The following is a 27,886-nucleotide window of genomic DNA, read 5'->3' on the forward strand; positions in this document are numbered from 1 at the left end:
TCATTAGATATTTCCCAGTTATATAAAAAATATTTGTAACATTCTCTTAAAAAATTTTGAATTTGAAATTTTCTCCCACTCTTTCCCTACCCTATGAAAAGGCAAGAAATCTTATATCAATTATACTCGTGAAATCATACAAAACATAGTTCCATATTAACCATATTGCAAAAGAAAATACATACAAACAAGAAAAATAAAAGTTTTATAACAGAGTTCCTCAGTTCTTTCTCTAGCGGTAGAAAGCATTTTTAATGATGGGTGCTTTGGAATTAGCTTGGATTGTGGTCTTGGTCAGAGTAGCCAAGTTTTTCACAGTTTGTCTTCTTTACAATATTGCTATTACTGTGTACCATGTTCTTCTTGATCTGTTTGCTTCACTTTGCATGAGTTAATATGTCTCCCCATATTTTTCTGCTCACCATTTCTTATACCACAACTTGTTCAGTTATTCCCCCAGTTGATGGGAATCCTCTCAATTTCCAGTTCTTTTCTACCAAAAAAAAAAAAGAGTTCTTGAATATTTTGTAAAAAAGAGATGCTATTCCATTTTCTTATAAGGAAGTAGTTTTAAAGTTGTATAAAAGACAGTGCTAGGCAATGTTATGGGAAGGGAAAAAAAGGGTAAATAGGGCATAGTTCATATCCTCAAGAAGCCAACAAACTCTTATAGATGTTGGCTATATTAAGATAATTCTAGCTGTTTGTCTACTAAAGTGATGTAAAAAAAGATATATTCTTGGAAGTTGTCAGAATTTGAGGACTAGAGTGTATATATACATATATATGTATATATGTATATATACTTTAACTCTCACTAGATTAAGATTGATTACCCCAAATAGATTTTTCAGATTCTAAATAATTATGCTGACCTTATTGTTCGGTCTTTTGTGGCCTTCTAGTGTAAGCAGATTGAGTCTTCAGTAGATGCCATGCTCCATGATACTACATGAAACTTTAAAAATGGGGTTCTGTCAACATCCTTCTTTAAACTTTAGATGTCCTGCTACTATACTCTAGGTCTGATTTGCCCAGATAGGGGACTTAGGGGAGTGGGAAGGTAGAAAATTGTTAACAATCTTTTCCTGTCTTTGTATCATAGAGAAAGAGAAACTACATTTTGGGATGAGGTTATTTCTGTGCTTGGGGAATGCTTTAGGGATGAAAAGAACAATGCTAAATAAAATACTCAAGCTAATGTGTTCCACGTTGTGCAGTTGAATAGGGAGATGCTAATTAGCGCCATCCTTTCCCCTCTGAACACTTTCTTTTTCTCTGTTGTCCATTCCCTCAAAGGAGGGCTTTCAGTTCTGCTACACTTGTATGCTGTACCTCGCTGAAATTACTAAGACATGTTTTTAGGCTTAAGCAACAGAAAAAAATCTTTAAAAAGAGGACTGGTAAGAAAGAGTCAGTGGAACTGGGACTCATTTTCTTTAACCTACTTTTGGAGAAATGACAAGCCATCATCACTTTTCATCATTCCTTTTTTTCATCTTCAGAGAACAATTTATCTGATTCCTTTCCCCTATCTTCCCCTCAACCCACAATTATCTCTTATGCTATCTGTCAAACTTCTCTCAGCACTGAGCAGCACAAGATTTCAGTCTTATCCTGCACATAGAGTAGAGAATAAAATAACAGCACTGTAGGTTGTCTTCCATGGAGTCAGTCTAGACTCTGGGAGTTTCTTTATATTACTTATGTTAGCCTCTATTTCGTATGATGACCATTCTTGGCCATCAACATTTCAAGGCCTAGTCCTCATTCAGTGAATCTGCCTCTATGAAGCACCAGAAAGCAGAATATATTGAAGTTTATCTTTCCTTGCCTAAATGACTGAAGCTTCCAGATCTATTAAAAAAAAAAGAAAAGGAAAAGAAGACAGACTAAATTCATTGTTTGAACTTGTTTGGGAGTAGAGGTTATAAAAATGAAACTTAGAGAACAAATCTGCTGAGAGGCAGAGGGGTGCAGGGGCTGGGGAGTTGGTCTTGGAGTAAGAAAGCTCTGAGTTCAGAGGCATTGCTGTGTAGTGCTATGCAAGTCCTTTAATTCTTTTAGGAATGGGTAATTACTGGTAATCCTTTCAGGTTTAAAGTTTCAGAGAAGGGGTTGATCAGCAGAACTAGAAGGGAGTTCTTATTCCAATTGAATCACAAGTTCTATCCCCCTACAAGGACATCAATTGTTTTCCTTCTAATATTTTTAATATATTTAATCCCATTGAAATATTTATTGTCTCAACCACATATGGCAAAATGTCCAACTACATGAAGAACATTATCCTTCTAAACCCATTTGGTAACATTTAGTACCAGGTTAGAAAGTATCCCTAGACCAGGGATGGTGACTTAAGTGTTATGCTTGCTACTGGAGAAGACTGAGGCTGATGGACTATTGAATTTCATAAAGTCACTCAGAAATCTTTGCTAAGATCACATTTAATATGGTGATCTCCTAGGATGAGAGGGCCACTAGGTTGCTTATGGAAGGATAAGGCAACTCAGGTCAGAAACATGAAGCAGGTTAAAACATCCATACTGATCAGGCCCATTAATGGCTAGACAAGATCCAGGGCAAGAATGGGAGACTCCATCTCAAAAAAAAAGTGCCACTTAATAAATTCATTCATTTGACTTGTGGGCATCGAGGGATTATTTCACTCTACTACTCCTGAAGTTATTGTGAGATTATAGGACCCTTTATTATTGGACCCTAAACATGGAAGCTACTTTCCTTTTTTGGGCAAAATGATTTAGCTGGCAACATTTCATTCCTACATCCTTCCAACTATGCCTGTTATTTTTGTTTTCCCTAATTGTCGTGAAAGTGTTTTCCATCTCTTGAATTGTTTTGATTGTATTGAATTATTTGCTGAAATCCAGCCCTGTGCTGCTGGCTTAGTGAGACAAAAGTCTATGGTCATTGATTTGGGATCCAGGAACAAACTGTGCCATCAAGTTTTCCATCATAGCTTTCATTGAAGTCTTTGATATTATTTCTAAGTACCTTTATTGCAGGAGAGAAGAACTTTGAACTAATTGAACTCTTGAAACCATGAATGAACCTGCTCTTTTCATCTTAAGCTTTTTGTCCCACTTTTTATTTAGTTGTAAATCTTAGTGTCATACACACACACCCTCCCCCTACCCCCAAAAGGTTCAGATAATGGACTATGTCCTTATTTAGTGAGAGTCCTAGCAGATCACTTTTTTGAGCTTCTTATCTGTAATATCAGCACCAATTTCATATCACCCTCTTCTCACCTCTACCCCTGCCTCTCTGATTCCTTACCAAGAGCAGTGGGCCACAACAGAAAGATATACAAAATCAGGATAACATGAAGATAGAAGGACATATTCATTTAGACTCGTGTTTGGTAGTGTGTGTATGTATGTATGTGAATAAATACATATTTATATGTATAGGTAACATATACATATATGCTGAGTTTTCTTGATTTAATAGAATTCTAGGAAACATAATCCTCATGGATCTAGCATTCTCTGTTCCTGTCCATCGAACTATCTGAATGATATAGACCTGGATGTGTAATAATACAATATAAAAATACAAGGCAGTCTGCTGTAGTGAAAAGAACACTGATTCTTGAGTCAAAGATCCTGGGTTCAAATTCAACTTCTAAAGCATGTTTCTTTCAGCAAATCACTTATCTTCCCTGAACCTCAGTTTCCTTATCTGTAAAATGAAGATATTAGAATAGATGGTCTCTGAAATCCACTCTAGTTCATGATCTCTGAACTGTAAAGTTTCATAAAATGGGATTCTGGCTTTATAGGTTCCTCCATACCTGTTGCTTTACTGTGGTTACACAGACCTAGAGTATTTTTTTTTTTACATCAAATCAAAAAGTGGTACAAGGTTTTGTTCTTCTATATTTGGCAAAATGATTTCCAGACTTGTTCTGAAATTCATCTTTTAATCAGTATTATTTCTGTATTTTTTTCCTTTTGTCATGTAAGGATAAAGCTAATCTTTGTGTTTCATGAAAAATCAATGTTCTGTGAATAAGAAAAGGTACTCATAGTCAAATTACCTAACCCAAGATGTAAGGTTCTACAGAGCATCAATCAGTCAATCAATAAGCATTTATGAAATGCCTGCTGTGTGTCAGGGCAGCTAGGTGGTTCAGTGGAGGGAGCACTAGGCTTAGCATCAGAAAAATTCAGCCTCACGAGTTCAAACACATACCAGCTGTGTGACCCTGGGTGAGTCACTTAACCCTCAGTTTCCTCATATGAAAAATAAGTTGGAGAGGAAAATGGCAAACTATTACAGTATCTTAGCCAAGAAAAATCCCAAATGAGTTCATGAAGAGTCAGACACAACTGAAAAATAACTGAACAACAGCAACGTTATGCCAGACAATTTGCTAAGTACTGGGCAATTGAAATTCCTTAGCTTGATAGCAAATATTTTTCCAGTCTGATTCCAAACTATAAGTTCAGCTTTACTCACATTATTATTCTACTTTAAGTATATGAAATTTAAAGCAAACATTCCTCTTTTATATATATTTTCTTTAAATTGCTTTTATATGCACTTTTTCACATTCATTTGTATAGTTAGAATTATTTTTATTCATACTTTGCCTCTACTTTAAACTCCTTCAAGACAGATGCCATTAGCTTAGCCATCCTTGTAATCCTCTTATAAGGTTACATACTTTATAAATGTTTATTGAATTTGTCATCAGCTATACAGCTCAACTGTTTGCAGAACATAATGTGAATTTCCAATTATGGAAGAAATTATCTTGTGTTTTATTCACAAAACTAGATGCATCTCTTGAGTTATTGGAACACTTGCACATAGGAGTGATTTTTTGAGTATTCATTATTATAATCCATATTATATTTAATCTCTATATATGTTTTATCTCTTTACTCCTTGTTCCCAGAGATAATTAAATCTTTGAGTAAAGGGGCAATATCTTAATTTATCTATATACATACCTTAGTACATATCATTGTGCATAGAAGGTATTCAGTACTTTTCCAGAGAATGAAAAGATAGATCTTTAGTCTTTTCTATAATAAATATCTTCAGAGTTTTGATTGTGAGCATTGAACCCATATGATATATTCCACTCTCTATTCATCAAGTATTTATTAATTGTCTATTATGTGCTTAGCACTAAGCATTTAAGAACTTACTCTTTAGTTGGAAATGCAATCCTCAGCAGATGGGGAATATCTGCAAACATGTATTACTGAAACAGGTATCTATTTTTTCAATCTTAGATTTTGGAAATGTATTGATTAAAAGAATGACTAAACAGCACTATAAATTACAAAGTCATTAGGGATATAGTACAGCCTACTTGAACCAGCTCCTGGCAGCTGATTTTTTAATTTTCAATGTGCATTATGGAACACTATAATACAGAAAACATTACATTATGGAAAGCATTACAAGTCAGAGCTTGGTTTATTTTGTTGATTGTTGTGATTAAAAGAAAATGAAGATACTAGACTAGATGGTCTCTATAAGAAATGATGAGCAGGTAGATTTCAGAAAAATCTGGAAAGACTTACATGAACTGATACTGAGTGAAGTGAGCAGATTTAAGACAGCATTGTAACAGTAACAGCAACATTGTGTAACAATCAACTATGATAGACGTAGCTCTTCAGAAATAGTGTTTCAAGACAATTCCAAAAGACTCATGATGGAAAATATTATTAACATCTAGATAAAAAAAAAACTATGGAGTCGATCAAAACATACTATTTTCTTTTTTTGCAAGACAATGGCATTAAGTGGCTTGCCCAAGGTCACACAGCTAGGTAATTATCTAGCTGAGGCTGCATTTGAACTCAGGTCCTCCTGAATCCAGGACAGGTGCTCTATCTGCTGTGCCATCTAGCTGCCCCCAAAGCATACTATTTTCATTTTTTTAAATATATATTTTTCTTACTGGTGATTTTCCCCTTTTGTTCTGATTCTTCTTTCACAAAATTATTAATATGGAAATAGATTTAATATGACTATACATGTATAACCTATATCAGATTGCTTGCTGTCTTAGAACTCAAAATGTTCCAAAAATGAATACTGAAAACTATCTATCTAATTGGAAAAAATATTATTTAAAAAAGAAAAGTGTATCATATCTAAATTTTCTTTTTCTGAAGAGCTGATCATTAAACATTTACCTGCACGTTCCTGAAAGATGATATTAAAAACTTGCTTGTGTCTTGCTGCAGGTGTTAAAAGTGAGATTTTTTTCTTAATTCATTGCTTTATGGGGATTCCACAATCAATAGCAACTAGATGGCACAGTGCATAGAGTGTTGTGACTGAAGTCAGGAAGACTCACCTTTGTGAGTTCAGATCAGGCCTCAGACACTTACTAGCTGTGTGACCCTGGGCAAGGCACTTTAAACCTGTTTGCCTCAGTTTCCTCATCCATGAAATGATCTGAGGAAATGGCAAATCACTCCAGAATCTTTGCCAAGAAAACTCTAAATAAGATCATGAAGACTCAGACACCACTGAAAAATAACTGAACAGCCTACAAAAGGTTGTCACCCATAATCATGTTCATCTGATGCCTGCCATGAGGTTTCTAAGACTAAAAAACAGTTTAGAACCTGAGATGTATTCTAGTTCATGGGGGTGGGGGGGAAGTCTTTCATTTTGTTTCATGCTATTTATTTGGAATAAGGCAATGGAGTGATCAAAGTGAAGTTAGAGGGGAAGAGAATCATTTATTATATTTGGGTTTTTTTCTCTCCAAGTGATTATATATGTCTTACAGGCTATCTTTGATTCTTTTCCCCCCCCAGAGATATATGGAGAATAACAGTATCACTGCTTGTTACAATGAACTGATTCAAATAGAACATGGTGAAGTTCGATCACAGTTCAAGTTACGGTACGTGGAAACTTGAAAAAATTAAGATGTGGGTTAGTAGTACACTAAATAAGTTTGTCAATCAATACCAGTCTAGATCATTGAGTAAAATCTTTGTGACTGAGCATCAAGAATAATGCAAAAAGTCAAATAGTGCATTGGGCCAGAAAGTAACTCTAGTTGAATGAGCCTATGTCTTCTCAATTGGGCTTCCAGAGCACAGATAGTCCATCCTTTATGATGTAGCCAGAGTGGGATCCCTCGGAGAGGATGGAATAAGTTTTTTAGCTCCTCTGCCTTTCTCAACACAGCACATTCTTAAAATAATGTACAAGGAAAGTATTACTCAATATTAAGTTGTCAGATTCTGGATGAAGAATAAGTTACTCCAGAGGATACCTTTTATTTCTATTTGTGATTTATTGTTTGGACATATACATTAGCACACAAGGGTAGATATTTTCCATTTTAGCCCAAATTAAGTGGCCAGGATAGTCCTTTTCAGCTGGGCAGAAAGAATATTAGAAATGAGAAATAACTGAATTCAAATCAGACCTCAGACACTAGTGTGACGTGTAAGCATGCCACTTTCCATAATTTGGAATCAAGAAATTAATCACCAAAAAATATGACATTTCATAACTAATAATAAAGTTGATCCTTCATTTTTGAGGAAGACCACAACATCAGGGAGGGATGCCATGACAAGCACATAAATTGGATTTGAATGAGTGGGGCTGAACTAAGTCACCAGCCTTACTTTCTCCTCCAGTCATCTGGGTGGAAGGGAATACTTTGGTGCTACTAAGTTAAAGCACAAATCCATTACTTGTTTTGTTGTTGGATCATTTTTCAGGCAGGGACAACTCTTGTGTCCCTTTTCAGAGTTTTCTTGTCAGAGAAATTGGAGTTGTTTGTCATTTCTTCTTCAACTCATTTTGTAGATGAGGCAAACAGGGTTAAATGATTTTTCCAGTCACACTAATTTCTGAGACCAGATTTGAATTCAGAAATAGGTTTTCCTGACTCTATACTTAGTATTCTGTCCACTGTACCACCTAGAAGCCCCCTCATTACTCAGTTCACATTTAAAACGATAATAGTAAATCTTTGTTCTAGTCACCATCCAGAAAAATGTGTATGTATGTCTGTGTATTTGTTCACTATGTCACATCTCCACCAAAGGATAGTCTATGGAAAGTACATGGTTGTTGACGTTCATTAATTCAGACTCAGGATTAGGGCTATAGCTTTGCTCTCAGGAACAACATTGGAATGAGCTCTGATTCTGTTAACTGAATTTATCTTGCATTTATCCTTCTTGAAGATCTTTATTTTGATTGAGTGCAACATAAAAATATAAAGATAACTGGATGTGGAGTTAGAAAATGAATTTCATGTGGCAGCTAGATGTCACAGTGGATAGAGCGCTGGCCCTGGAGTCAGGAGGACCTGAGTTCAAGCCCTGCCTCAGACACTTAATAATTACTTGGCTGTGTGACCTTGGGCAAGCTGCTTAACCCCATTTGCCTTGCAAAAACCTAAAAAATCTCCAAAAAACAAAAAAACAAAATAAGAAAATGCACTTTATAATCTTGGTTTTGCCACTTAATGACTATGTGACCTTGGGCAAGTAATATTCTCTCTGGGTCTCAGTTTCCTTAATTAGAGGGAGATTGAACCAGGGAACTTCTAAGACCCTTTCCATTTCTACATCTATGAAAATGAGTTACTGACCACTATATATTTTTTTAAAAATTCCTTTTATGTCTACTCAAACTTTAAACTTCAGGGTGTGCCCCATGAAAAAGTATATGCCACTTTTCCCATTCCTTTTGTGATTTTACTAGCAGTGATCACATCGTCTAGGATCTTTGTCCTTTTAGACTAAGGAAATTTAATCTTTCTGGCTCCCCCGATTGTTTCAGTTGCCTTTCTTTGAACTTTCCCCAGCTCTGTCTTACCTCTCTGAGAACTTGAGCTGTGTGAAGGATTCCAGAAGCTAATTTGCTGTGGTTTTATTTCATTACCTGGAAGAGCCAAAACTCCTCCCTATTCTTGGAAATTTCACTGTCTTTTCTATACTGTTGAAGAAATGATTAAGCAAGTGATCACAGAGTCATCGGTTAATACAGCTCTGTTCATAGGATCATAGGATTTTGAGCAAGAGGAACCTTAAAGATTATCTTGTCCAACCCTCTTGTTTTATGGATGAATTAACAAAGGTCTAGCCTTAGTGACTTGGCTATATATACTAAGCCAGAATTTGAATCAAGTAATACTTCCTACAGTGTTTGTGTTCCAATAGTCTTGTGTATTAGGTTTTTGTTTTTGTTTTGGAGGAGGTGGGATTTTTTTTTCCTGTCTTAATATCCTTAGTTCCTAGCATAAAGTCTCAGCCACTTATTAAATTTTTGAAATCCAACTGACTTATTAGAAAGTCTAAGTCTATTGACTGTCCTTGTCCATACACCTTTAAACTTTTTCCAAGAGGGTTGAAGCCTGATTTTCTTCTACAGAAACCACATTGCCTTTCCTTTAGCAACTTATGTTTATTAATCATACTAATATGATATGTTGATCATACTTACATTCTTGTGACCTCTTGTTTCTAATGAATATTTATTATACAATAAAGTAACATTTATACCATACTATATAGTTTTTAAACTCTTTGATCCAAAGTAATCCATTGAGGTAGGTCATATAAGTGGATTAGGACTGTATTTTAGATGGTTTCACAATTAATAACAAGAAAGGAAAGAAGGAAAATAAATAAAATCTTTCTTAAAAGGGGGGGGCAGCTAGGTGGCGCAGTGGATAGAACACCGGCCCTGGAGTCAGGAGTACGTGAGTTCAAATCCAGCCTCAGACACTTAATAATTACCTAGCTGTGTGGCCTTGGGCAAGCCACTTAACCCCATTGCCTTGCAAAAAACCTAAGGGGGGAAAAAGAAAGAGAAGAAGAACCTTCTATGTGTCAGATAGTGGATAGAATTGACAGTCTAGAATTAAGAAAATTCATCTTCCTGAGTTCAAATCTGGCCTCAGACGCTTGCTACCTATGTGACACTAGGCAAATCAATTAACCTTGTTTGCCTCAGTTTCCTCAGTTGTCAAATTAGTTGGAAAAAGAAATTACAAACCACTCCAGTATCTCACAAAGAACTGGACATAGCTAAAATATGAAACAATAACAACAACAATTGAATATGTGAGGCACTGTGTGAAGTGTTTTAAGAAGATGATTTAATTTGAGCCTTACAAAAAACCTTGGAAGTAGATGCTATTTTTATATTCATTTACATCTGAGGAAGCTAAGGACAACAAAGTTTAATGACCCTGTGGTCACACAACTAATATATGAAAAAATACCAAAATTCATCCTATTTTTGATTAATTTCTTGCCTATGAATTGTCTATGGATAACCAATGTGGTTTCCTATTGTTTTGAAAGTTTATTCATTTAATTTTAAGTCATTATTATTGTTTTGATGAAACATTTCATGAGCTAGGTGATAGTTAGAATCAAAGAACATCACATCATATAATTCAGGGAAGTCACCTTGGTGTTACCTAATTGCTATTTTTACTGTGTTAAGTTCTTTCTATCATAGCTATTCCTTCCATTGTGCAATGTTGAAGTCAACCACAGTTATTTGAAATGACTCAACAGAGAAAAGCCTTGAGCCATTACCAAGTCTGTATCAGATTATGGTTCAGGTGAAATACAAACAGAGACAGGGAACTGTATGACTTTCACATTTTTCTCTCTATTCCCTGTAGTCTTTAAATATCTAAATCTTAATTAATACCCACATAGTGTGTTTTGTGCATAGTTGTTTACCTATTGTCTCCCTCATGAAACTATGGTTTTGGTTTGTTTTTTGTTTTTGTTTGTTTTGGTCTTTTCTTCTAGTCACAGTGCTTAGCAGGGTGCCTGGCTCTAAATAAATTCTCTCTGATATGACTGGTCGGGAGAATGGTGTTGAGTAAAGCAAGAATTAGTTATAAGAGTCACAGAGACTAGCTAGACTCACCTTCCAGAAGTAAGTGCTGCTCCTCAATGAATTGGACACCTTGGTCAAACCCTCAAGAGCAATGGACTTTTGTGTGAAAGGAGACTCTTATTCTTAACCGCCTGCACTAGCTTTTTTTTTTTTAGGGTTTTTTTTTTTGCAAGGCAAATGGATTAAGTGGCTTGCCCAAGGCCACACAGCTAGGTAATTATTAAGTGTCTGAGATCGGATTTGAACCCAGGTACTCCTGACTCCAATGCTGGTGTTTGATCCACTACGCCACCTAGCCGCCCTGCACTAGCTTTTTAAACCTGGAAATATTAAAACAACAATCCAGAAGGAGTTAGTTAGTTAGTGGGGCAGCTAGCAGAGGGACAAAACTATCCCTCTATTCTGAGAGGAGTATATTATATCTTTTGTGGAACAACCTGGCAATTTGGTTTTGTTTAGTGAATTATGACACCTCCAGCACAGTGGAACACAAATTCATGGTTCTGTCCAGACATGCAAACGACGTCAAGCCCCTTCTCAAATGCATGTAATCTGAGCTCCCTTGGACCACAAGGACACCACAAAGTGTATTAGGTAGACTCTGTATTAGGTAGACTAGTTCATAGGATTTAAGGCTGGAAGAGACTTTAGAAGTCATTCAATCTGACATCATCATTTTACAGATTAAAAAACTGACATTTAGAGGAGATGAAATGATTTGTCCAGCATCCTCAAGAAATAATCAGAGAGGCTGACTTCCTCCAAGCCCCGGACTTTTCCCATAGTACCATGTTGTCTCCTCTTTGACTTTCTTCCTTTTTTATCCCATTGACCCTTGATGACCTTTGAGACTCATTGCCTTATCAAGGACACTCAAAAAATCCATATGCACTCTAGTGACAACCAGCCCTATTATTCCCTGCACAGGTTCAGTTCCTTATTATATAATATGTGAACAATTATAGTCTAATTATATAGTGAATTACATAATGCTCTTCTCTACAATTCCACCCCCGGCTGCAACTAAATATGTAATATAACCATCATCCAGAATGGGTAATTTGTTCTGCAGAACAATATTCATTGTTCAAAGTTGAAACTTTTTTAAATTTATACAAATGCTTGGCTATCAAGTAATGATTTTTGGGGGCCCCAGCAATTTTCAAAGATTGGCAACCAATATTTAGAGGGTTCATGACTTGTTTCTATGAAAGGAAACCCACACCTGTGACTTCAGGGTTCTTTGAGCAAGGAAATAAATAAATCTGCTTATTCTATTTATTGTGGTGAGATCCATCTGATCTATCTCTCTTAAAGGGCAGCCAGTACTTAACCATATTCTGAGGTGTGTGTCATGATCAATTCAGAGCCAGACACTGCTTAATAGGTATTTAATATCCATAATCTGGGAGGTGAACCAAACTCTGGTATTTGTTTTAAGGCCAATCAGCTTATTAATGGCTAAACCCTTTAGTTTGCTAAGCTCACTATGGCTCTCTTTTAGTGGGGAATAATTTCTGACTGGCAGAAACTTAAGTTCTGGGGAGTAAAATGTCTTTCCTTATTAATAGATATTTGAAGGGCCTTTTTATTTATTTATTTAGTACTTCTCCAGCCCCCCTTTCCCCTCCTTTTCATAAGGTGCTTTTTGCTTTGACTCTCTATGATAACAATCATATGACAGGAAGAGAAACATGGTATTTCAGATTGAAAGGCTTTAAAAGATTTGACCCACTGTACTGGGACAAACCAAGGACAGATGGTGACCTAAGGAAAACACATTCACAAGGGGCATTATTATCAATGCAAAATGAAATGATGTGGGAGCTCTCATCATGTCCTTGTTACAGAAATCAGGGAGCTGGTATTTATAGTAGGAAAAATTCCCAGGGACAGTCAATATGATGAAACTTGTCTCCAACAAGACCAACTCCCTAGTCACTGCCATATTCACTGAACCTGGATCTTATAATGCTTTTGATGACCATATGAACAATTCAGTTCAACAAAGATTCATTAAAAATCTACTATGAAGAAAGCACAAAGAGATATTAAGATGAAAGATGGCACAGACCCTATCTTTTCAGTGCTTACAGTCTATTGCAAATCTATTAACAAGTATTTATTAAACTCTTACTTTAGGATAAGTACTATGGTCGGGGCTGGGTATACAAGAACAAAGAATAAAACAATCCCTTTTCAGAGGGAGCTTATATTCCAAAGGGTCAGTTAATACCAAAGCTAATATTTATAGCATAAATATAAAAATGAAAAGATACAAATACGTAGAAAGTTGTAAAGTGCAACTTGCTTATGAGAGAGAGTGGGCACAAACAGGGGGATTAGGAAAAGCTTCCCATAAGAGATAATGCTGGAACTGTGACTTAAAGAAAGTACATTATAAGGCAAAGGGTAAGATGGGAGAGCATTCTATGCCTAGGGAACTCATGAAAACTAGATATGAAGAAAAAGTGTGTTGATAAATGTTTAACAATCAGCTCTCTGAAAATACATGACCCTCTTTTAAGTTTAAACTGCATTATTAGTATATTATCCATCCCAAATATAGACAATCAACAAGACAATAAATCAAGCCCTGACTTACAGCACTTGCATATTTCTGAGGCGTAAAAACTCCCATTAAAAAGTTAATAATTGACTCTTACAAGCCAGTACAATCTGGCACCAGTAGTCTTCTGATATGGATTGTTGTTTGAGAAGCAGAGAGAGAAGGCTACATTGGCTGGATACAGTGTGGGATGGGAGTGATGTCCAATGCAGTTAAGAAGATAGAGTGAGGTCAGGTTGGATAGTTAAAATCCTGGAGGCAATAGAAATCCACTGGAATGAGTTTAATAGGACAGTCACATTGTATGTGCCTAAAGAAAATTACAACAATGTATACTTTGGACTGACTTAGTGAGAGAGTCAAGTCAATTATGAGGCTGTTTCATTAAATCTCAGTGAGTGGTCATGAGGGTCCAAACTAAAGAGGTGGTTTTGTAAGCAGGGAGTTGTGAGTTGTGAAGGAAGGAGTGAAAGGATTAGGGAACTGATTGGATATGTGGGTTCAGGGAGAGTGAAAAGTCATAGCACTGGTTGCAAACCTAGTTCACTAGAATCCACTAGCAGAGTGACTCAAAGGATACCACTGACCTTGAAATCAGGAGGACAGGAGTCCGAATCCAGCCTCAGACATTTGCCACTTACTAGCTGTGTGACCTTGGGCAAATCACTTAACCCTGATTGCCCCTCATCCTGGGCCATCCCCAACTGTCCTGATTCATATCTGGCCATTGGACCCAGATGGCTCTGGAGAAGAAAGTGAGGCTGGTCATGAGCAAAGCATACCCTCACTCAAATTCCATTCATCTGCTTTATCATGGCATCACCTCCCTAACATCATGGTCTTCTTCAAGAATGAAGCATGGGGAGCAGCTAGGTGGCACAGTGGATAAAGCACCGGCCCTGGAGTCAGGAGTACCTGGGTTCCAATCTGGTCTCAGACACTTAATAATTACCTAGCTGTGTGGCCTTGGGCAAGCCACTTAACCCCATTTGCCTTGCAAAAACCTAAAACAAAAACAAAAAAAAAAAAAAAGAATGAAGGACAGGCCTTCAATCGGGGAATGGCTTAGCAAACGGTGGTATATGTATGTCACGAAACACTATTGTTCTATTAGAAACCAGGAGGGATGGGAATTCAGGGAAGCCTGGGGGGATTTGCATGAACTGATGCTGAGTGAGATGAGCAGAACCAGAAAAACACTGTACACTTTAACAGCAACATGGGAGTGATGTTCAGCCTTGAAGGACTCACTCATTCCATCAGTGCAACAATCAGGAGCAATTTTGGGCTGTTTGCAAAGGAGAGTGCCATCTGTATCCAGATAAGGAGCTATGGAGTTTGAACAAAGTTCAAGGACTATTAAAAACAGCTATCTTATTGTCTGATTTTGTTACCTCTTAGAATTCTTGTCTCTTCTCTAAGGATATAATTTCTCTCTCATCACACTCAATTTGGATCAAGGTGCAACATGGAAACAAAGTAAAGACTGACAGATTGCTTTCCATGGGGGTGGGGGGGAGGGAAGTAAGATGGGGGGATTGTAAAACTCAAATAATATCTTTAATAAAAATAAATTTAAAAAGAAGAATGAAGAACAGGGGCAGCTAGGTGGCGCAGTGGATAGAGCATTGGCCTTGGAATCAGGAGTACCTGAGTTCAGATTTGACCTCAGACACTTAATAATTACCTAACTATATGGCCTTGGGCAAGACACTTAACACCATTTGCCTTGCAACCCCCCCCCCCCAAAAAAGAATGAAGGACAAACATCATCAGTTAACTAGGAAGAGGGTAGTCTTTGAAAGAAATACAGATCTTGGGAGGAGAAATAATTGGAGGGAATAATAAGGAACTCACGTTGACTTTGAGATATCAATTATAATGGGAACAAGTCATAGAACCTTAGAGCTAGAAGGGGTCATTTACGCCAGTCCCCTTGTTTTACTAGCAAGGAAACTTTCCCATTGTCATATAGAGGTATTTGCTGAACTGATAGTTATCTGACTCCCAGTTCAGAGGTCCTTCTGCTAAGTCTCTCTTGATGTATTCTCCAAAGAAATGACCTCTAAGAGTTATCTATGATTTTAGACATTACATGTATTTTAGTACTTGTTGCTACATCTACCTTTTGTTTCTTTTCTTGGAAGCTACAAAAAAGTGGGTAAATGCAATTAAGCAGAATGCTAGAGTTTTTAAGAACAAAAAGTTAATAAAGCAAAAACACATTGCCATGAATAATATTAATAATTAATATGAGCAATTAAGTTTCCAAATAGAAAACATGACTCATATGTATTATTGCATTTTTCTTCAGATTTATTTAAAATAAAGCAATCATGTTTTTAAAAAAGTTACAAAGTCTATCTAAATATTGAAGTCGCATAGTATTAATCTCTAGTATTAATTTCCAAGAGTTATTGATATCCTCTTACCTAAATTGCCCATAAAAATATACCCAATTCTATTGGGGATTCCTTTTTCAATGTTTCATTGGCAATTTCCAAAGATAATGGTTTAATAGGAGACTATATTTAAGTATGTTTCTTTTTTTTTAAGGATACAACTTGAAATAATAGTAATCATAGTTTGTTTAATACTCATTTACATAGTTAACTGAAATACACACACACACACACACACACACACACACACACTCCTAAGGATTCAGCAAAGGATTAATCCATAAGTCAATAGCATTTATAGGGTAAGGCCTAATTTAGCAAGTACTGATATTTAAAAATCAACCCATACAAAGTATAATTTTTGTATTCTTGTCTTCAGATGTCATTTTTGAGTGCAAATGCAAAGACAGGTCCATCATGTTTATCTGACTCTTTTCTGAGGTACCTTTTATGAAAAATACAAAAGAAATTTTTTGAATAAAGATGGTTTTTCTTTTTTTTTTTTAGTTTTTTTTTTGCAAGGCAGATGAGGTTAAGTGGCTTGCCCAAGGCCACACAGCTAGGTAATTATTAAGTGTCTGAGACCAGATTTGAACCCAGGTACTCCTGACTCCAAGGCCGGTGCTTTATCCACTACACCACCTAGCCGCCCCAAGATGGTTTTTCTTAACTCACACCAGAGGGCATTTATATAGTCACATATCTTTTTTTTTAATTCTTGTTTTTGTTTACTACTACCATCGCTTGGCTCCTTTCAATGTTTATTTGTGCATGAAATATAGCAGGAGGGTTACTTGACTTTAATTTTCAGATCATATGGACAAAATCCGCTTGAAAAAAGTAGCTTTCACTTATTAAAAGCTGGAATCTAGAGGCAGTTAGGTTGCACAGCGGATCAAGCATGGGCCCTGGAATCAAGAGGACCTGAGTTCAAATTTGACCTCAGACATTTAATAATTGCCTAGCTGTGTGACCTTGAGCAAGTCACTTAATCCAATTCCCTAGCAAAACAACCAAAAAAAACTGGAATCTAGAGACATTTCATGAGGCAATTTAGTATATAGGACCAAATGGACAGTGTCAAGAAGAGCTGAGGTCAAGTCATATATCTGAAGAATAGTGTCTGTGCAATTGTGGTCAAGTCCTTTAACCTCATCAAACTTTAGTTTCTTCATTTGTAAAATGATGATAATGTCTGTAGCACCTTCTCACAGGGTAGTTAGAAACTCAAATAGCACTTTGAACACTTGAAATATGATTGTCTCTTACTATTTCCACCTAACACCTTCTCTCAAATATGATTTGAATGAAAAAGAAGGCATTCGTTCATCACCTACTGTATTATATGCTCTATGCTAAGTGCTAGAGATATAAATACAAAAGTAATACATATTGCAACCTATCCATATCTTATCAGGTTCTACTTCTTTCCCAATAATTTCTTAATTCCTACATCACAGGGGATCTATCCTGTTGGCTATTGAGTGCCTTTCTCCTGATCCGTTGACATTGCATGGGTAGCAATAGAACAGACAGACTGCCTAGCTATTTCTTTTGTTTTCACTATGTGGCCTCCTGTTTTAATTGTACATCTCCCTGATGATATTGTTTACATTGCATTTGACACACAGTTCTCCATTGGAATGTGCTTTATCCTATTCATACCCATTACACATTTCCTCATTGCTGATTAGATGACTTTCTTCTTTAACTTTTTTGGAGACTGTCATCCCATTATTTGTAATCCTAAAGCATCATTGGAAGGCTACCAATTTAAAAGTATGGGCTATTGTTTCCAGGAAAAAGTTTAGAGGCAAATGTACTGGGCAATTTCTCAAATGCCATCCTGTATACTGTCTTTCTTCTCAATTCTGAGCCCAGTTCCTTGTCAGACTTCAGTATCTTTGAAAGTTTTAGAAAAAGCTCTATGGATTGTCCATCTCCTTTATATTATATTATATTATATCATATCATATCATATTATATTATTATACTTATTATATTTATTATATATATATATATGTATGTATGACAAGAGTCATTTTTCATCCATTTATTTTTTCTTCATGGTTTGTTAGACTGAACTCTTTTCAGGGATTATAGACCCCCAATTGGGAGGCTCTGTAAAATTCTGGGACTTCCAAAAAAGGGAAATCTAGAGGACCTTACCATATATAGAAGCTCCTCTGTTGGCATTCTTTACAAAACATCTATCATGACAATGGCAGACATCTTTGGAAAGCCACATCACCCTATCTTGTGCTTCAATTGATGTTAATAATCAGTGTTGTTGTATAAAGTTAGATCTATTGTTGCGTCTTTTAAGTAATCATGTATAATTTTTGACATATGCATGAAAGACTGCTTTATTATAACAAGTTAAATTTTTCTGTACTGAATCAAATGATTTTTGTTAACCAATAAGCAATAAATATAGTGGGGTCTCATATTCTCCACACCATTCAGTCATTTGTGTGACTATATAAATATTATTAGCTGTAGAATATCTTTTGTGAAACCTGCCTATTATTTTTATACCTTCTTAAAGAATTTTTTGGTTCATATTTAAATTATTCCCATAAAATAGTTACTGAAATTTTCTTGGTCACCTTTTTCAATAATAATAATAATTTGTATATTTTTCCAAATATTTGGCATTCTCTCATTTAAAATATTTCAAGGACTTTTCCCTGAAAATTGTATTGCCTTTAGCATATCTCTGCGCCTTATATATGTTTGATCTAATCCACTGCTCTTTCCATTCTTGTTTTCTTTATTTTCATGGCTGCTTCCTCATCTAGTGTCTCAGAACTTCAGTGTTAAGAGTTTGACAGTGATTGATGAAGAAGATAATTTGTTATCAGAATCTTTCATTTCTTTGTTGTTTTTCCAAATTTATCCTTAAATTTTCTTGAAATAATCTGGCTTAATTGGGTCTATTTGTCTCTATAAGATACCTCTACCACTTTTCATTGTTTTATGAAGTACTGCTTTTAGTCTTGAACCATCTTTCTTTGATAGATTTTTTTGAATGAATTTATATTTCAAATGGGTATTGCTACTGGTTTCCATAACACTTCACTTAGAAAATAGATCATGGTTTTTCTTTGTGAGACAATTTCTAGGCCCTTTTGGAGTCTTCATTGTGATAACTGATTTTCATTGGTTAAACTTCCTTAGAAAGTAATGATAGTTGCTGTTGAGATCTGTTCTTTTATCCATTTTCCATTTTTTGGTGTCATAAGTTTGTTTAAATAGGTTAAGTTGGAGACATAGTTACATTTTTATTTTATCTTCTAATTTAATATCTATTTTTACATTAACAAGTTGATGGTCTGACTGTTCATAGTTGGTTTGAAAATAATTTCTATATTAGTAAAAAGTCTTTTCCTATAAAAATATAGCAAGTTTAATTGTGTTATTAAACTGTGTATATCAGCTTTCAGTTTTAAGTTGTTAGGTAAATATTTGTAAATGGACCAACAGAGGCAATTCTTAGCAACCTTTTCCCCCATTTCTACTATTCTGCCCCGGTTACTGAAGAAGCAGAAGGGAATTATAAAGGAGAGAGGACAGTTTTGTTCATGAGTTGTTCTGACCAAAGAAGTCCTCTCGTATTCAATCTATTGGTAATGAGTTTCTTTATACTTAACTAGACTGATCCTTAAAAAGTATGCACAATCCATTGTTAGGTCCATTTTGAGCTTTGCAAGTTTTCTAGGACTATCTAGAAGTTGTATTTTGCTAGTATATTCTTTGAGAGTCCATGGCTCTTTCTATGCTATGATAAGGGATCTCAGTGAGACTTTTATGGACATTTGTGCAATGGGAAGAAATAGGACATAGAGCAAAGAGAAAGCATAATATAATCTTCAAAGTGAATTACAAAACTTAAAACCAGATAGGTAACAAGATAAATTTCATTTTATAAGAGGAATCATCACATGTTGTGTCTAAAGTAGCTTTGGTGTTTATTATTTAAGCAACCAGTGCAAATAGTAGGACTCTAATTAATAGCTGCTCTCTTATACAAGAATGGATGCTAGTTAAAATTACTCCCCCATCCCCAAAATGTTTACATCAAAGATTCAGATTTTACAGAAAATTTTCTTCCTCAGGGATTTAATTGCCATGGATTCATTAGGTTAAATGATCAAATTGAATTTAGCCTTTGATCATGATTTGGAAATTAATTGACCTAAAACTAGTCTGAGCTTAGGAATGTAAGAAAAAGAGGTAAAATATTTCTCTATCTATTGATCAAGGTCAAGAAAATTCATTGTTTAAATTGAGTGTCTACTTATAGTCTGAGTTGATCATTTGACTTCTCCATGACTACAGAAATGTCAGAAACCTAAGAGTTTTTGTTAAAGGTGAGTTTCTAATTAACTATCTTAGTAATGAAGCTACATTTGTTGAGCAGCTCTTATGTTATCCAGGAAGATTATTCACATTGATCTTGAATTTATCATTTGTTAAAGTATGTATAGGGACATATGAGTTCTTTGCTTAGCTGTAATATTTATATATGTATATATTTATATGTATATATATATATGCACACAAAAGTCAGTTATTCTTTAAAAAAATTTTGGGATGTTTATGTATCCTGTGAATTGATAAATTTAATAAAGTAGCAGGTAAAACAAATCAACTTGATAAAGATACTTTGATTTTACAATAAAACTAATACAACAATTGTGCTTTTCAGGGCATGCAACTCAATTTTTACGGCACTTGACCATTGTCATGAAGCCATAGAAATAACCAGTGATGATCATGTCATTCAGGTATGAAAAAATGTTTGTTTCTAAAATCATAGATGGGAAATGTTTCTGTACCCGTGATAGCTGATCTGAAACCTTGACCTAAGGAAAAGAAACACTATTGTCTTTAAGGAACTGGGGTCAGGTTGAAGCTTTAGTTAACCATTAAATTCTCATTACAACTAGGTCCTGATTAGTATGACTATAATGAAACCCTTGGAGCAGTAGCATGTATTTGACTTCACACTATTGGAAGTTATAATTGTATAAAATGTGGTCATTTGTTCCAGTTCAATGAAAAGATATTAATGTTAATTTAAGTAATGCACCCATTTCACAGGATTCATTATTCACACTAATCAGGACCTAATTGCAATTCCAGTTCCATTCATTGGAAATCTGTAAATCCTTAGGAAATGGACAGTGCTGAAATTTTTCTTTGCACTAGCTCCCATGCTCAGGGGCTAACTAAACCTATAAATATTATTTTTAGTCATTGTTTATATTCACTAAAGCAGATTTTTTTTATGTTTGAATTACGTTGTTTGGTTTGGGTTTCTTTGGAATACTGATTTTATTGTTTTGAGGAGATGCCAGAGAGCAAATTTGCTCTACTACTTCAATATCTCACAATCTCAGAGTTTTCTGAGGCATTGGGAGGTTAAGTGATTTATTCATAATCTCAAAGCTAGGAAGGATTTGAGGGAAGATTTGAATCCAGGTGTTCCTAATATAGTTTCCTGATTGTCTATAATACTATGCCTCTGGTTATAGTTATTAAATATCTATGATCAAAAATTGGCCTTTTAAGATAATTTCCAATTTATGTTTTTTACTAATTGAAGCAACTAGATAATAAAGTAAATAGAGCACTAGGCCTGGAGGTAGGGAGAACTGAGTTCAAAGCTAACCTCAGGCACTTACTTGTTGTGTGACCCTGGGCAAGTTACTTAACCTTTACCTCAGTTTCCTCAACTATAAAGCAGGTATAACAGTATCTGCCTTTCAAGGTTGTAAGGATCAAATGAGATGACTAAAGTACTTAGCACAGTGCTTGGTGACATAGTAAATATTTAATAAATGTTCATTTCCTGCCTTCTTAATTAAAACAGTCTTCTGCCCCAGCTACTTTTAAGTTGGTGAGATTTTACTATCTGAGCAATCCAAGATGCCAGTAGTGGGAGATGAGCACACATCACTGAAAATATAATTTTCATTCTAAGCTCAGTGACAAAGATAGTCAAGATTACATGACTGTCTGTCAATTAGGCAATTTTTGTCACATCATCTTTTGCGTACCATCAAGATCACCTACAGATGGCAATTTTCAGCACATTGACCTTAAATTCCACATACCTAAGCAAAAGTTTAGAAAGGGTCCTCCTGAATTCCACTATTCCCAGAAATGCCTTTCTCATGATCCTTAGATTGTCCTATTTCATATTGCTCCTCTCTACACCTTTTTGAAATCTCTAGGAATCAAGGGGTTTCTTAGGTAGAACTTTTATCCTAGACAGAAAGTGAGAATGAAAGGGAAAATTATACCAAAAAAAAGGGTCCAGACTTTACCAGTGGCAACTGTGTAAGAGATGGAGGAGGTAAAATCATTGGTAGAAATGCAAAACTTTTAATTATTTAAATATAAATTCTTTAAATTAAGCCACAAACTGTTGGATGATTTATTTAGGTTTAGCTATAGTTTGGGTATTTCTTATCTTAGTTCTTATCCATCAGAGACTATGGAGAGTGGCAAAGGCTAAATATCAAATTGCTCAGTCTCTAAAGTAAGGGGTCTTGACTTTTTCCTAATGAGATACTTTTGATTTTCCCCAAAATTTTGTGATACTTTGAAAAAGGTCTGAGTGTGGAGTGGGGAGGATTGATGGTGTTAATCCCTAATTTGGGAAGAAGGTATTGTAATGAGAGCTGGCCCAAGCTATGCTTTGCTCTCAGAATTGCTTACTGGAGGAGATGTGTTAATATAAAAGGTAGGTTTGATCAGTTGGTAGATATTGTGATTGATTTGCTGACAACTTTATTCACTGGCCTTCTTCTTAGCTGTGGCTTAGCATGGCAATTCCTACTGTGACTAACTCTAAACACAATTTAACAGAAGAGAAGTACCTTGATTCCTTGTTCAGTCCTTAACTTACCTGGATTTTCCTGTCTCTACCAGTATGTCAACCCTGCCTTTGAAAGGATGATGGGCTATCACAAAGGAGAGCTCATAGGTAAAGAACTCACTGAATTGCCCAAAAGCGACCAAAACCGTGCAGATCTCCTGGACACCATCAACACGTGTATCAAGAAGGGAAAGGTTAGTGAATATTCTTTCCACTACTTCCAGATTTCTTAAAGTCTATATTTCTTGATTTTTTTTAGGGTCTGGTTAATTACAAATATTATAATTAATTAAAACAGATAATTTCCATATGCAAAATATATCTCTTTGAAGTGTGTTTGAGCCTCATATCCTAGACTGGGTTATTTCATGCCTGATAATCTCCATAGCATTAGTAGTTAATCTGTTTTTCGTTTTGATTTTGTTTTTTTTTTGGTGAGGCATTGGGGTTAAGTGAGTTGCCCACACATCTAGTAAGGTTAGATTTGAACTTAGGACTTCCTGACTCCAAGGTCAGGATACTATTCACTGTGGTCACCCAGCTGCCCTATTATTCTGTTTTTAAAGAAGAAAACTCTTATGTACATGCACATATCTTAACTGCTTCTGATTGATTTGACTAACAGATAATCTGTGAGCATTTATTAAATGTTTGCCAGGTGCCAGGCACAATTCTAGACAGTGGAGATACAAAGACAAAGAAATAGTCCCTGCTTGTAGGAACATACGTTCTAATGAGGAAGGCAACAAGAACAAATATAAGAATATGTAATGTAAACATAGAATAAATTCAGACTAATTAAACATGAGACATTTGGGGAAGGAGGGGGGCCTCTTTCTTCCACTTTAGGGCATCAGGAAAGCCTTGAGCTGTATCTTGAAGGAAGAGAGGAATTCTTTGAGGCAGAGATATGAAAATCAAAAGTGAGGAGCAAGGCTCTACAATATAGTGACTTACTGTGTTTTCTCTTTATCCAGAGTAGTCTTTGGTCTCTTTATTTCTTTATGTGTGTGACTATACACATATGTAATAACACCAATAACAACCTTCTACTCATTTAATTCTCCCTAACAGATACTTTACTTTTCAATTCATTAACCAGTTTTGGTCCAAACAAAGATGACTGCATTTGCAGGTAGAGGCTCAGAAATTGGAAAGGACTTTGAAAGTTATTCAGTTCAATAAGTGCTCATGGATTATCTGATAGCCAAATCAGTTAATTTGGTACAGTAGGGATAAGTGCATGCCCATAAGAATTTTCTTCTTTAAAAACAGATTAACTTCTAATGCTGTGGAGATTATCAGGCATGATTTTAATATTGAGAAATTAAGTCCCCAAAAAAGTTAAGTGACTTTCTAAGGTCATACAGGAGTAAACTGACAAACCAGAATTTTAACTATATCTGGTACAGTGTTCTTTCCATTGCTTTACACTGCCTAATCTATTAACAGATTTGTCCTGCAGTAAACTTTTGATGACCTGGTTGTCAGACATCATCATGGCCAAAAGCCAGAAGTATCTGTTTCTGAATCATAGAATTTCAAGAGTTCAGAGTGGACATCTATCTTGTCACCCCAAACACAAAAGTCATTCACACTAGCTTCTGGGACAGGGTAAAGTCCTTGAGTTTATAGAGTCTTTTTCCTCCCCGCAACCCCACTCAAAGTTTAGCATGCTTTTTTGGCTATTATTTATCTTTCCAGCAATGATATGAAATAGAGCAAGTGTTCAGCTTATAGGAAGAAAAGGCAGAAAAGAAGTTAAAATAAATTGATGATCTATCAGACAGGATTCAGTCAGTTGAACCATGAATGGAAAAAGTGGGAGGCAAAAAATGAAAAGAACATATCAATTGCTAAATACATTAAAATATATATAAAATATAAAAATATGCTCCTGCTATAGTCCCAAAGAATGGTATAAACCAGGTAGCCACAGTGAGAAGACAGCATGAGGTAAGAGCAGCCAGAAATCATCCCTTTTGTATTAGCTATATTTGGTTCAGCTAGATGTAGTTAGAGTGTGAGACCTAGAATCAGGAAGACTCATCTGCGTGAGACACTTGCTAGCTGGGTAAGTCACTTAACTCTGTTTACTTCAGTTTCCTCATCTATAGAATGATCTGGAGAAGCAAATGGCAAGCTATTCTGGTATCTATGCCGAGAAAACCCCATATGGGATCACAAAGAGTCAGACGACAACAACAACAACAACAACAACAAAGACTTTTGAATATATAGGGGCATAAATATTGGGGCAGCTAGATGGCACAGTAGATAAGAGTGCCAGTCCTGGAATCAGGAAGGTTTGATTAGGTCACAGATCTTTACTAGTGGTATGATTCTGGACAAATCACTTAATCCTGTCTGCCTTGGTTATCTCATCTATCAGATGAGCTGCTAAGAACAATATCTCTGCTAAGAAAATCACAAAAGGGGTCAAAAAGAGTCAGACATGACTGAAAATGAGTAAACAACACCACAAAAACAAAGTGCCTATGATGTTTAGAGAAGTTCTGAAATCCTGAATATTCAAAAGATAAAGAATAGTGGCAACTCCTCTTCTTGCCCCTCTTATTACATACTCTCCTCTCTCTTTTAAAAACTTTGTAAGAAGAGGGAAGGCTCACTCTTTCCTGTCCTTCCTAGATGCTTCCAAGAATGAGGAAAGGATTCCATATGTTCTCCCAGAGTGATCCTGGCAATTTTCTTTGACTTTCTGTGGTAATCCTTGTAGACTCCACAAGGATTTATGATCTGTGAGGTCAGATTGGATTCTGTTTTTTCCATGCCCTCTATTCCTTATTCTACCTTTTCCCTCTCAGCATTCATTTTTCTCAACCACAAAATGGACATGACAATCACAACAGACTGGCTATTGGTGTAAAACACTTTGTGGATATCACCACTTGATGCCCATTTACCATTGGTGGAGAAAGACTCTTGGAAAACAGCCTCAAGTTGATTTACTATTGTATTTTTAACATGTGGAAATCTTTTTGACTCTTTTGAAAGCAAGTCATAGGGACTCATTTAGAATAAATGATGAATAGAAACTTCAATATTTTTATTCACATAGGAATGGCAAGGGGTTTACTATGCCAGAAGAAAATCTGGAGACAGTGTTCAACAGCATGTGAAGATCACACCAGTGATTGGCCAAGGAGGGTAAGAAATGAATCTTGAATTCTAGAGCAAAATGACAAAGACCAAGATTCAATGAATGTATTGTGTTTTCTTTAGATTCAGGAATAACCAACATTTCTATTTAGGACATGACTACCAAGATAGACTCTGCTCATATTGGTTATTTGTGTCCACCCTGTGGGAGACCCTTCTGAGCTCATATTGATCAGCCACTGTACCTTGACCCCAACAGAGTGATATCATTTTGGTCCTCTTCAAGCACAAAGCGCAGCCATCACCATTACCACAAATATAGGCAGGCCATCTAAAAAAAAGAGACTCAAAGCAAACCTATTTTTCCCCTTCCCATTCATGATATCTTTCATAATACTATATCATGTCCCTCTTTGTTGTCACATAGGCTCCCAATCTCATGGGACAGCTTTAGCTGACTCTACTAAAGGGGAAAGTACTCTGCTCAGGCCTGAACAATTGTATTTTTGTGACTGCTTCCTAAAAAGATAAAACTTCCAGACCCTAAAGAATATGAAGTTATTCCCCTCCAGAACTTCATCTTACCTCCCTCCTCTTTGTATCTTTGAGGACAATATAGTGCTCCCCAGGCTGCTTGACTGATAGAGGTAAAGAAGAATAGAGAGGTCATTTGATTGAGAAAGAAAAACATGTTAGCTCAGAGCTGGTAAGATCCAGTTTCTTTTAATCTCTGATCTTAAAGAGACATAGAATTGTTTTATGTCACTATAAGGGAAGGTAAACGTGCAATTCAATTTCCTCCCCTATGTGAACTTTGTGAGAAAGTATACTGGGCCAAACAGGATATGGTGCTATTTAATCACTTACAATAAATTACTGATTAGGCATTGTAAGTTAACCTGAAGTGTCAATACCATTTTAATAGTATATGGCAGTATACACACACACACACACACACACACACACACACACACACACACACACATATATATGTATGTATATATATATATATATATACATACATATATATATATATGACATGGAATTATGTTAAAATTCTTAAGGGGATAAAAAAGAAGACCCGAAAATTTTGGCAACCCAGGAATGAGGGAAGGATGTAAAGATTTATCTCCTGTGAAACCACCTGACTTACCAGTAGTTATGTTATTAGAAGAAACACACATTCAATATAATGATCCAATTCAATAAATAACAAATGCCTATTGTGTACAAAACCCTGGGTTAGCCTCTAAGGGATAGGAGATAGAAGATTAGAATAAAACAACACTTCAAATTGCTTTTAAGTGTTTCCTCACAGCAATCCTATGAGTTCAGAGACTATTGCCTCCGTTTTACTGGTGAGGAAACTGAGGCTTTCCATTTATGGCTAGAGAGAATCTGAAATGAGATTTGAACTCATCTCCTGACCCCAAACCCAGTCAGTAAAACCAATTATGCCAGGATGGCCTTGCCTTTATAAGACCTACAATCAAGGCATTCTATAGGCACAAGGCTATGAAAGGAGTGAAAAGGCTTCTCCTTCCAAAATTATACATATTATTAATTCAGTGTTGAGAGTACTCTTCAGCCTAAATACAATTGCATACTGCCTTATGCTGTGTTGGATTCTCATCATCTAACATTGTTCTAGCCATTGAGATCACTCTTAAGCAAACTGGCAGAGGCTTAGGTACTCACAGATATGAACCTACTAATCACCTACTGAAGTGCAGTTTGCTTGAACTGCCATTTCTTTCAAGAACTTACTTTCAAATGCCATGTGCCTGCCAATTTTGCCTAATCCCATTTTATTTTTATCATCCTTAGGCCCAGTCTATTTAGAAAAGCAAAGCAAAGAATCTATTGTTTCCAACCTGAATCATCTAGGTAACCAAACAAAAATAGACATTTCTTGAAAAATAGTCTTTCTGAGGATTCTAATTTGTGCATCTGTATAACAAGAATAAGAAACTAAGTGTGTTATATGTTTTTTCATGTGATTCCATCACC

General features: G+C 35.8%; 1 protein-coding gene across 2 annotated transcripts in view; it reads left to right on the forward strand.

Annotated features, from left to right (window-relative positions):
- PDE8B (phosphodiesterase 8B) overlaps positions 1-27,886 on the forward strand; it is a 312,928-nt gene that overhangs the window by 194,581 nt on the left and 90,461 nt on the right. Inside the window, exons 6-10 of one of the 2 annotated variants that reach the window (XM_074202145.1) lie at positions 6,819-6,907; positions 20,579-20,657; positions 22,810-22,950; positions 25,836-25,924; positions 27,704-27,763. In XM_074202145.1, the coding sequence (XP_074058246.1) occupies positions 6,819-6,907; positions 20,579-20,657; positions 22,810-22,950; positions 25,836-25,924; positions 27,704-27,763 (458 nt within the window). The remainder of the gene's footprint in view (positions 1-6,818; positions 6,908-20,578; positions 20,658-22,809; positions 22,951-25,835; positions 25,925-27,703; positions 27,764-27,886) is intronic. The other variant, XM_074202146.1, reaches the window with a different exon arrangement.

Source organism: Macrotis lagotis, chromosome X (genome assembly GCF_037893015.1).
Source record: "Macrotis lagotis isolate mMagLag1 chromosome X, bilby.v1.9.chrom.fasta, whole genome shotgun sequence".
Lineage (NCBI taxonomy): Eukaryota > Metazoa > Chordata > Mammalia > Peramelemorphia > Peramelidae > Macrotis > Macrotis lagotis.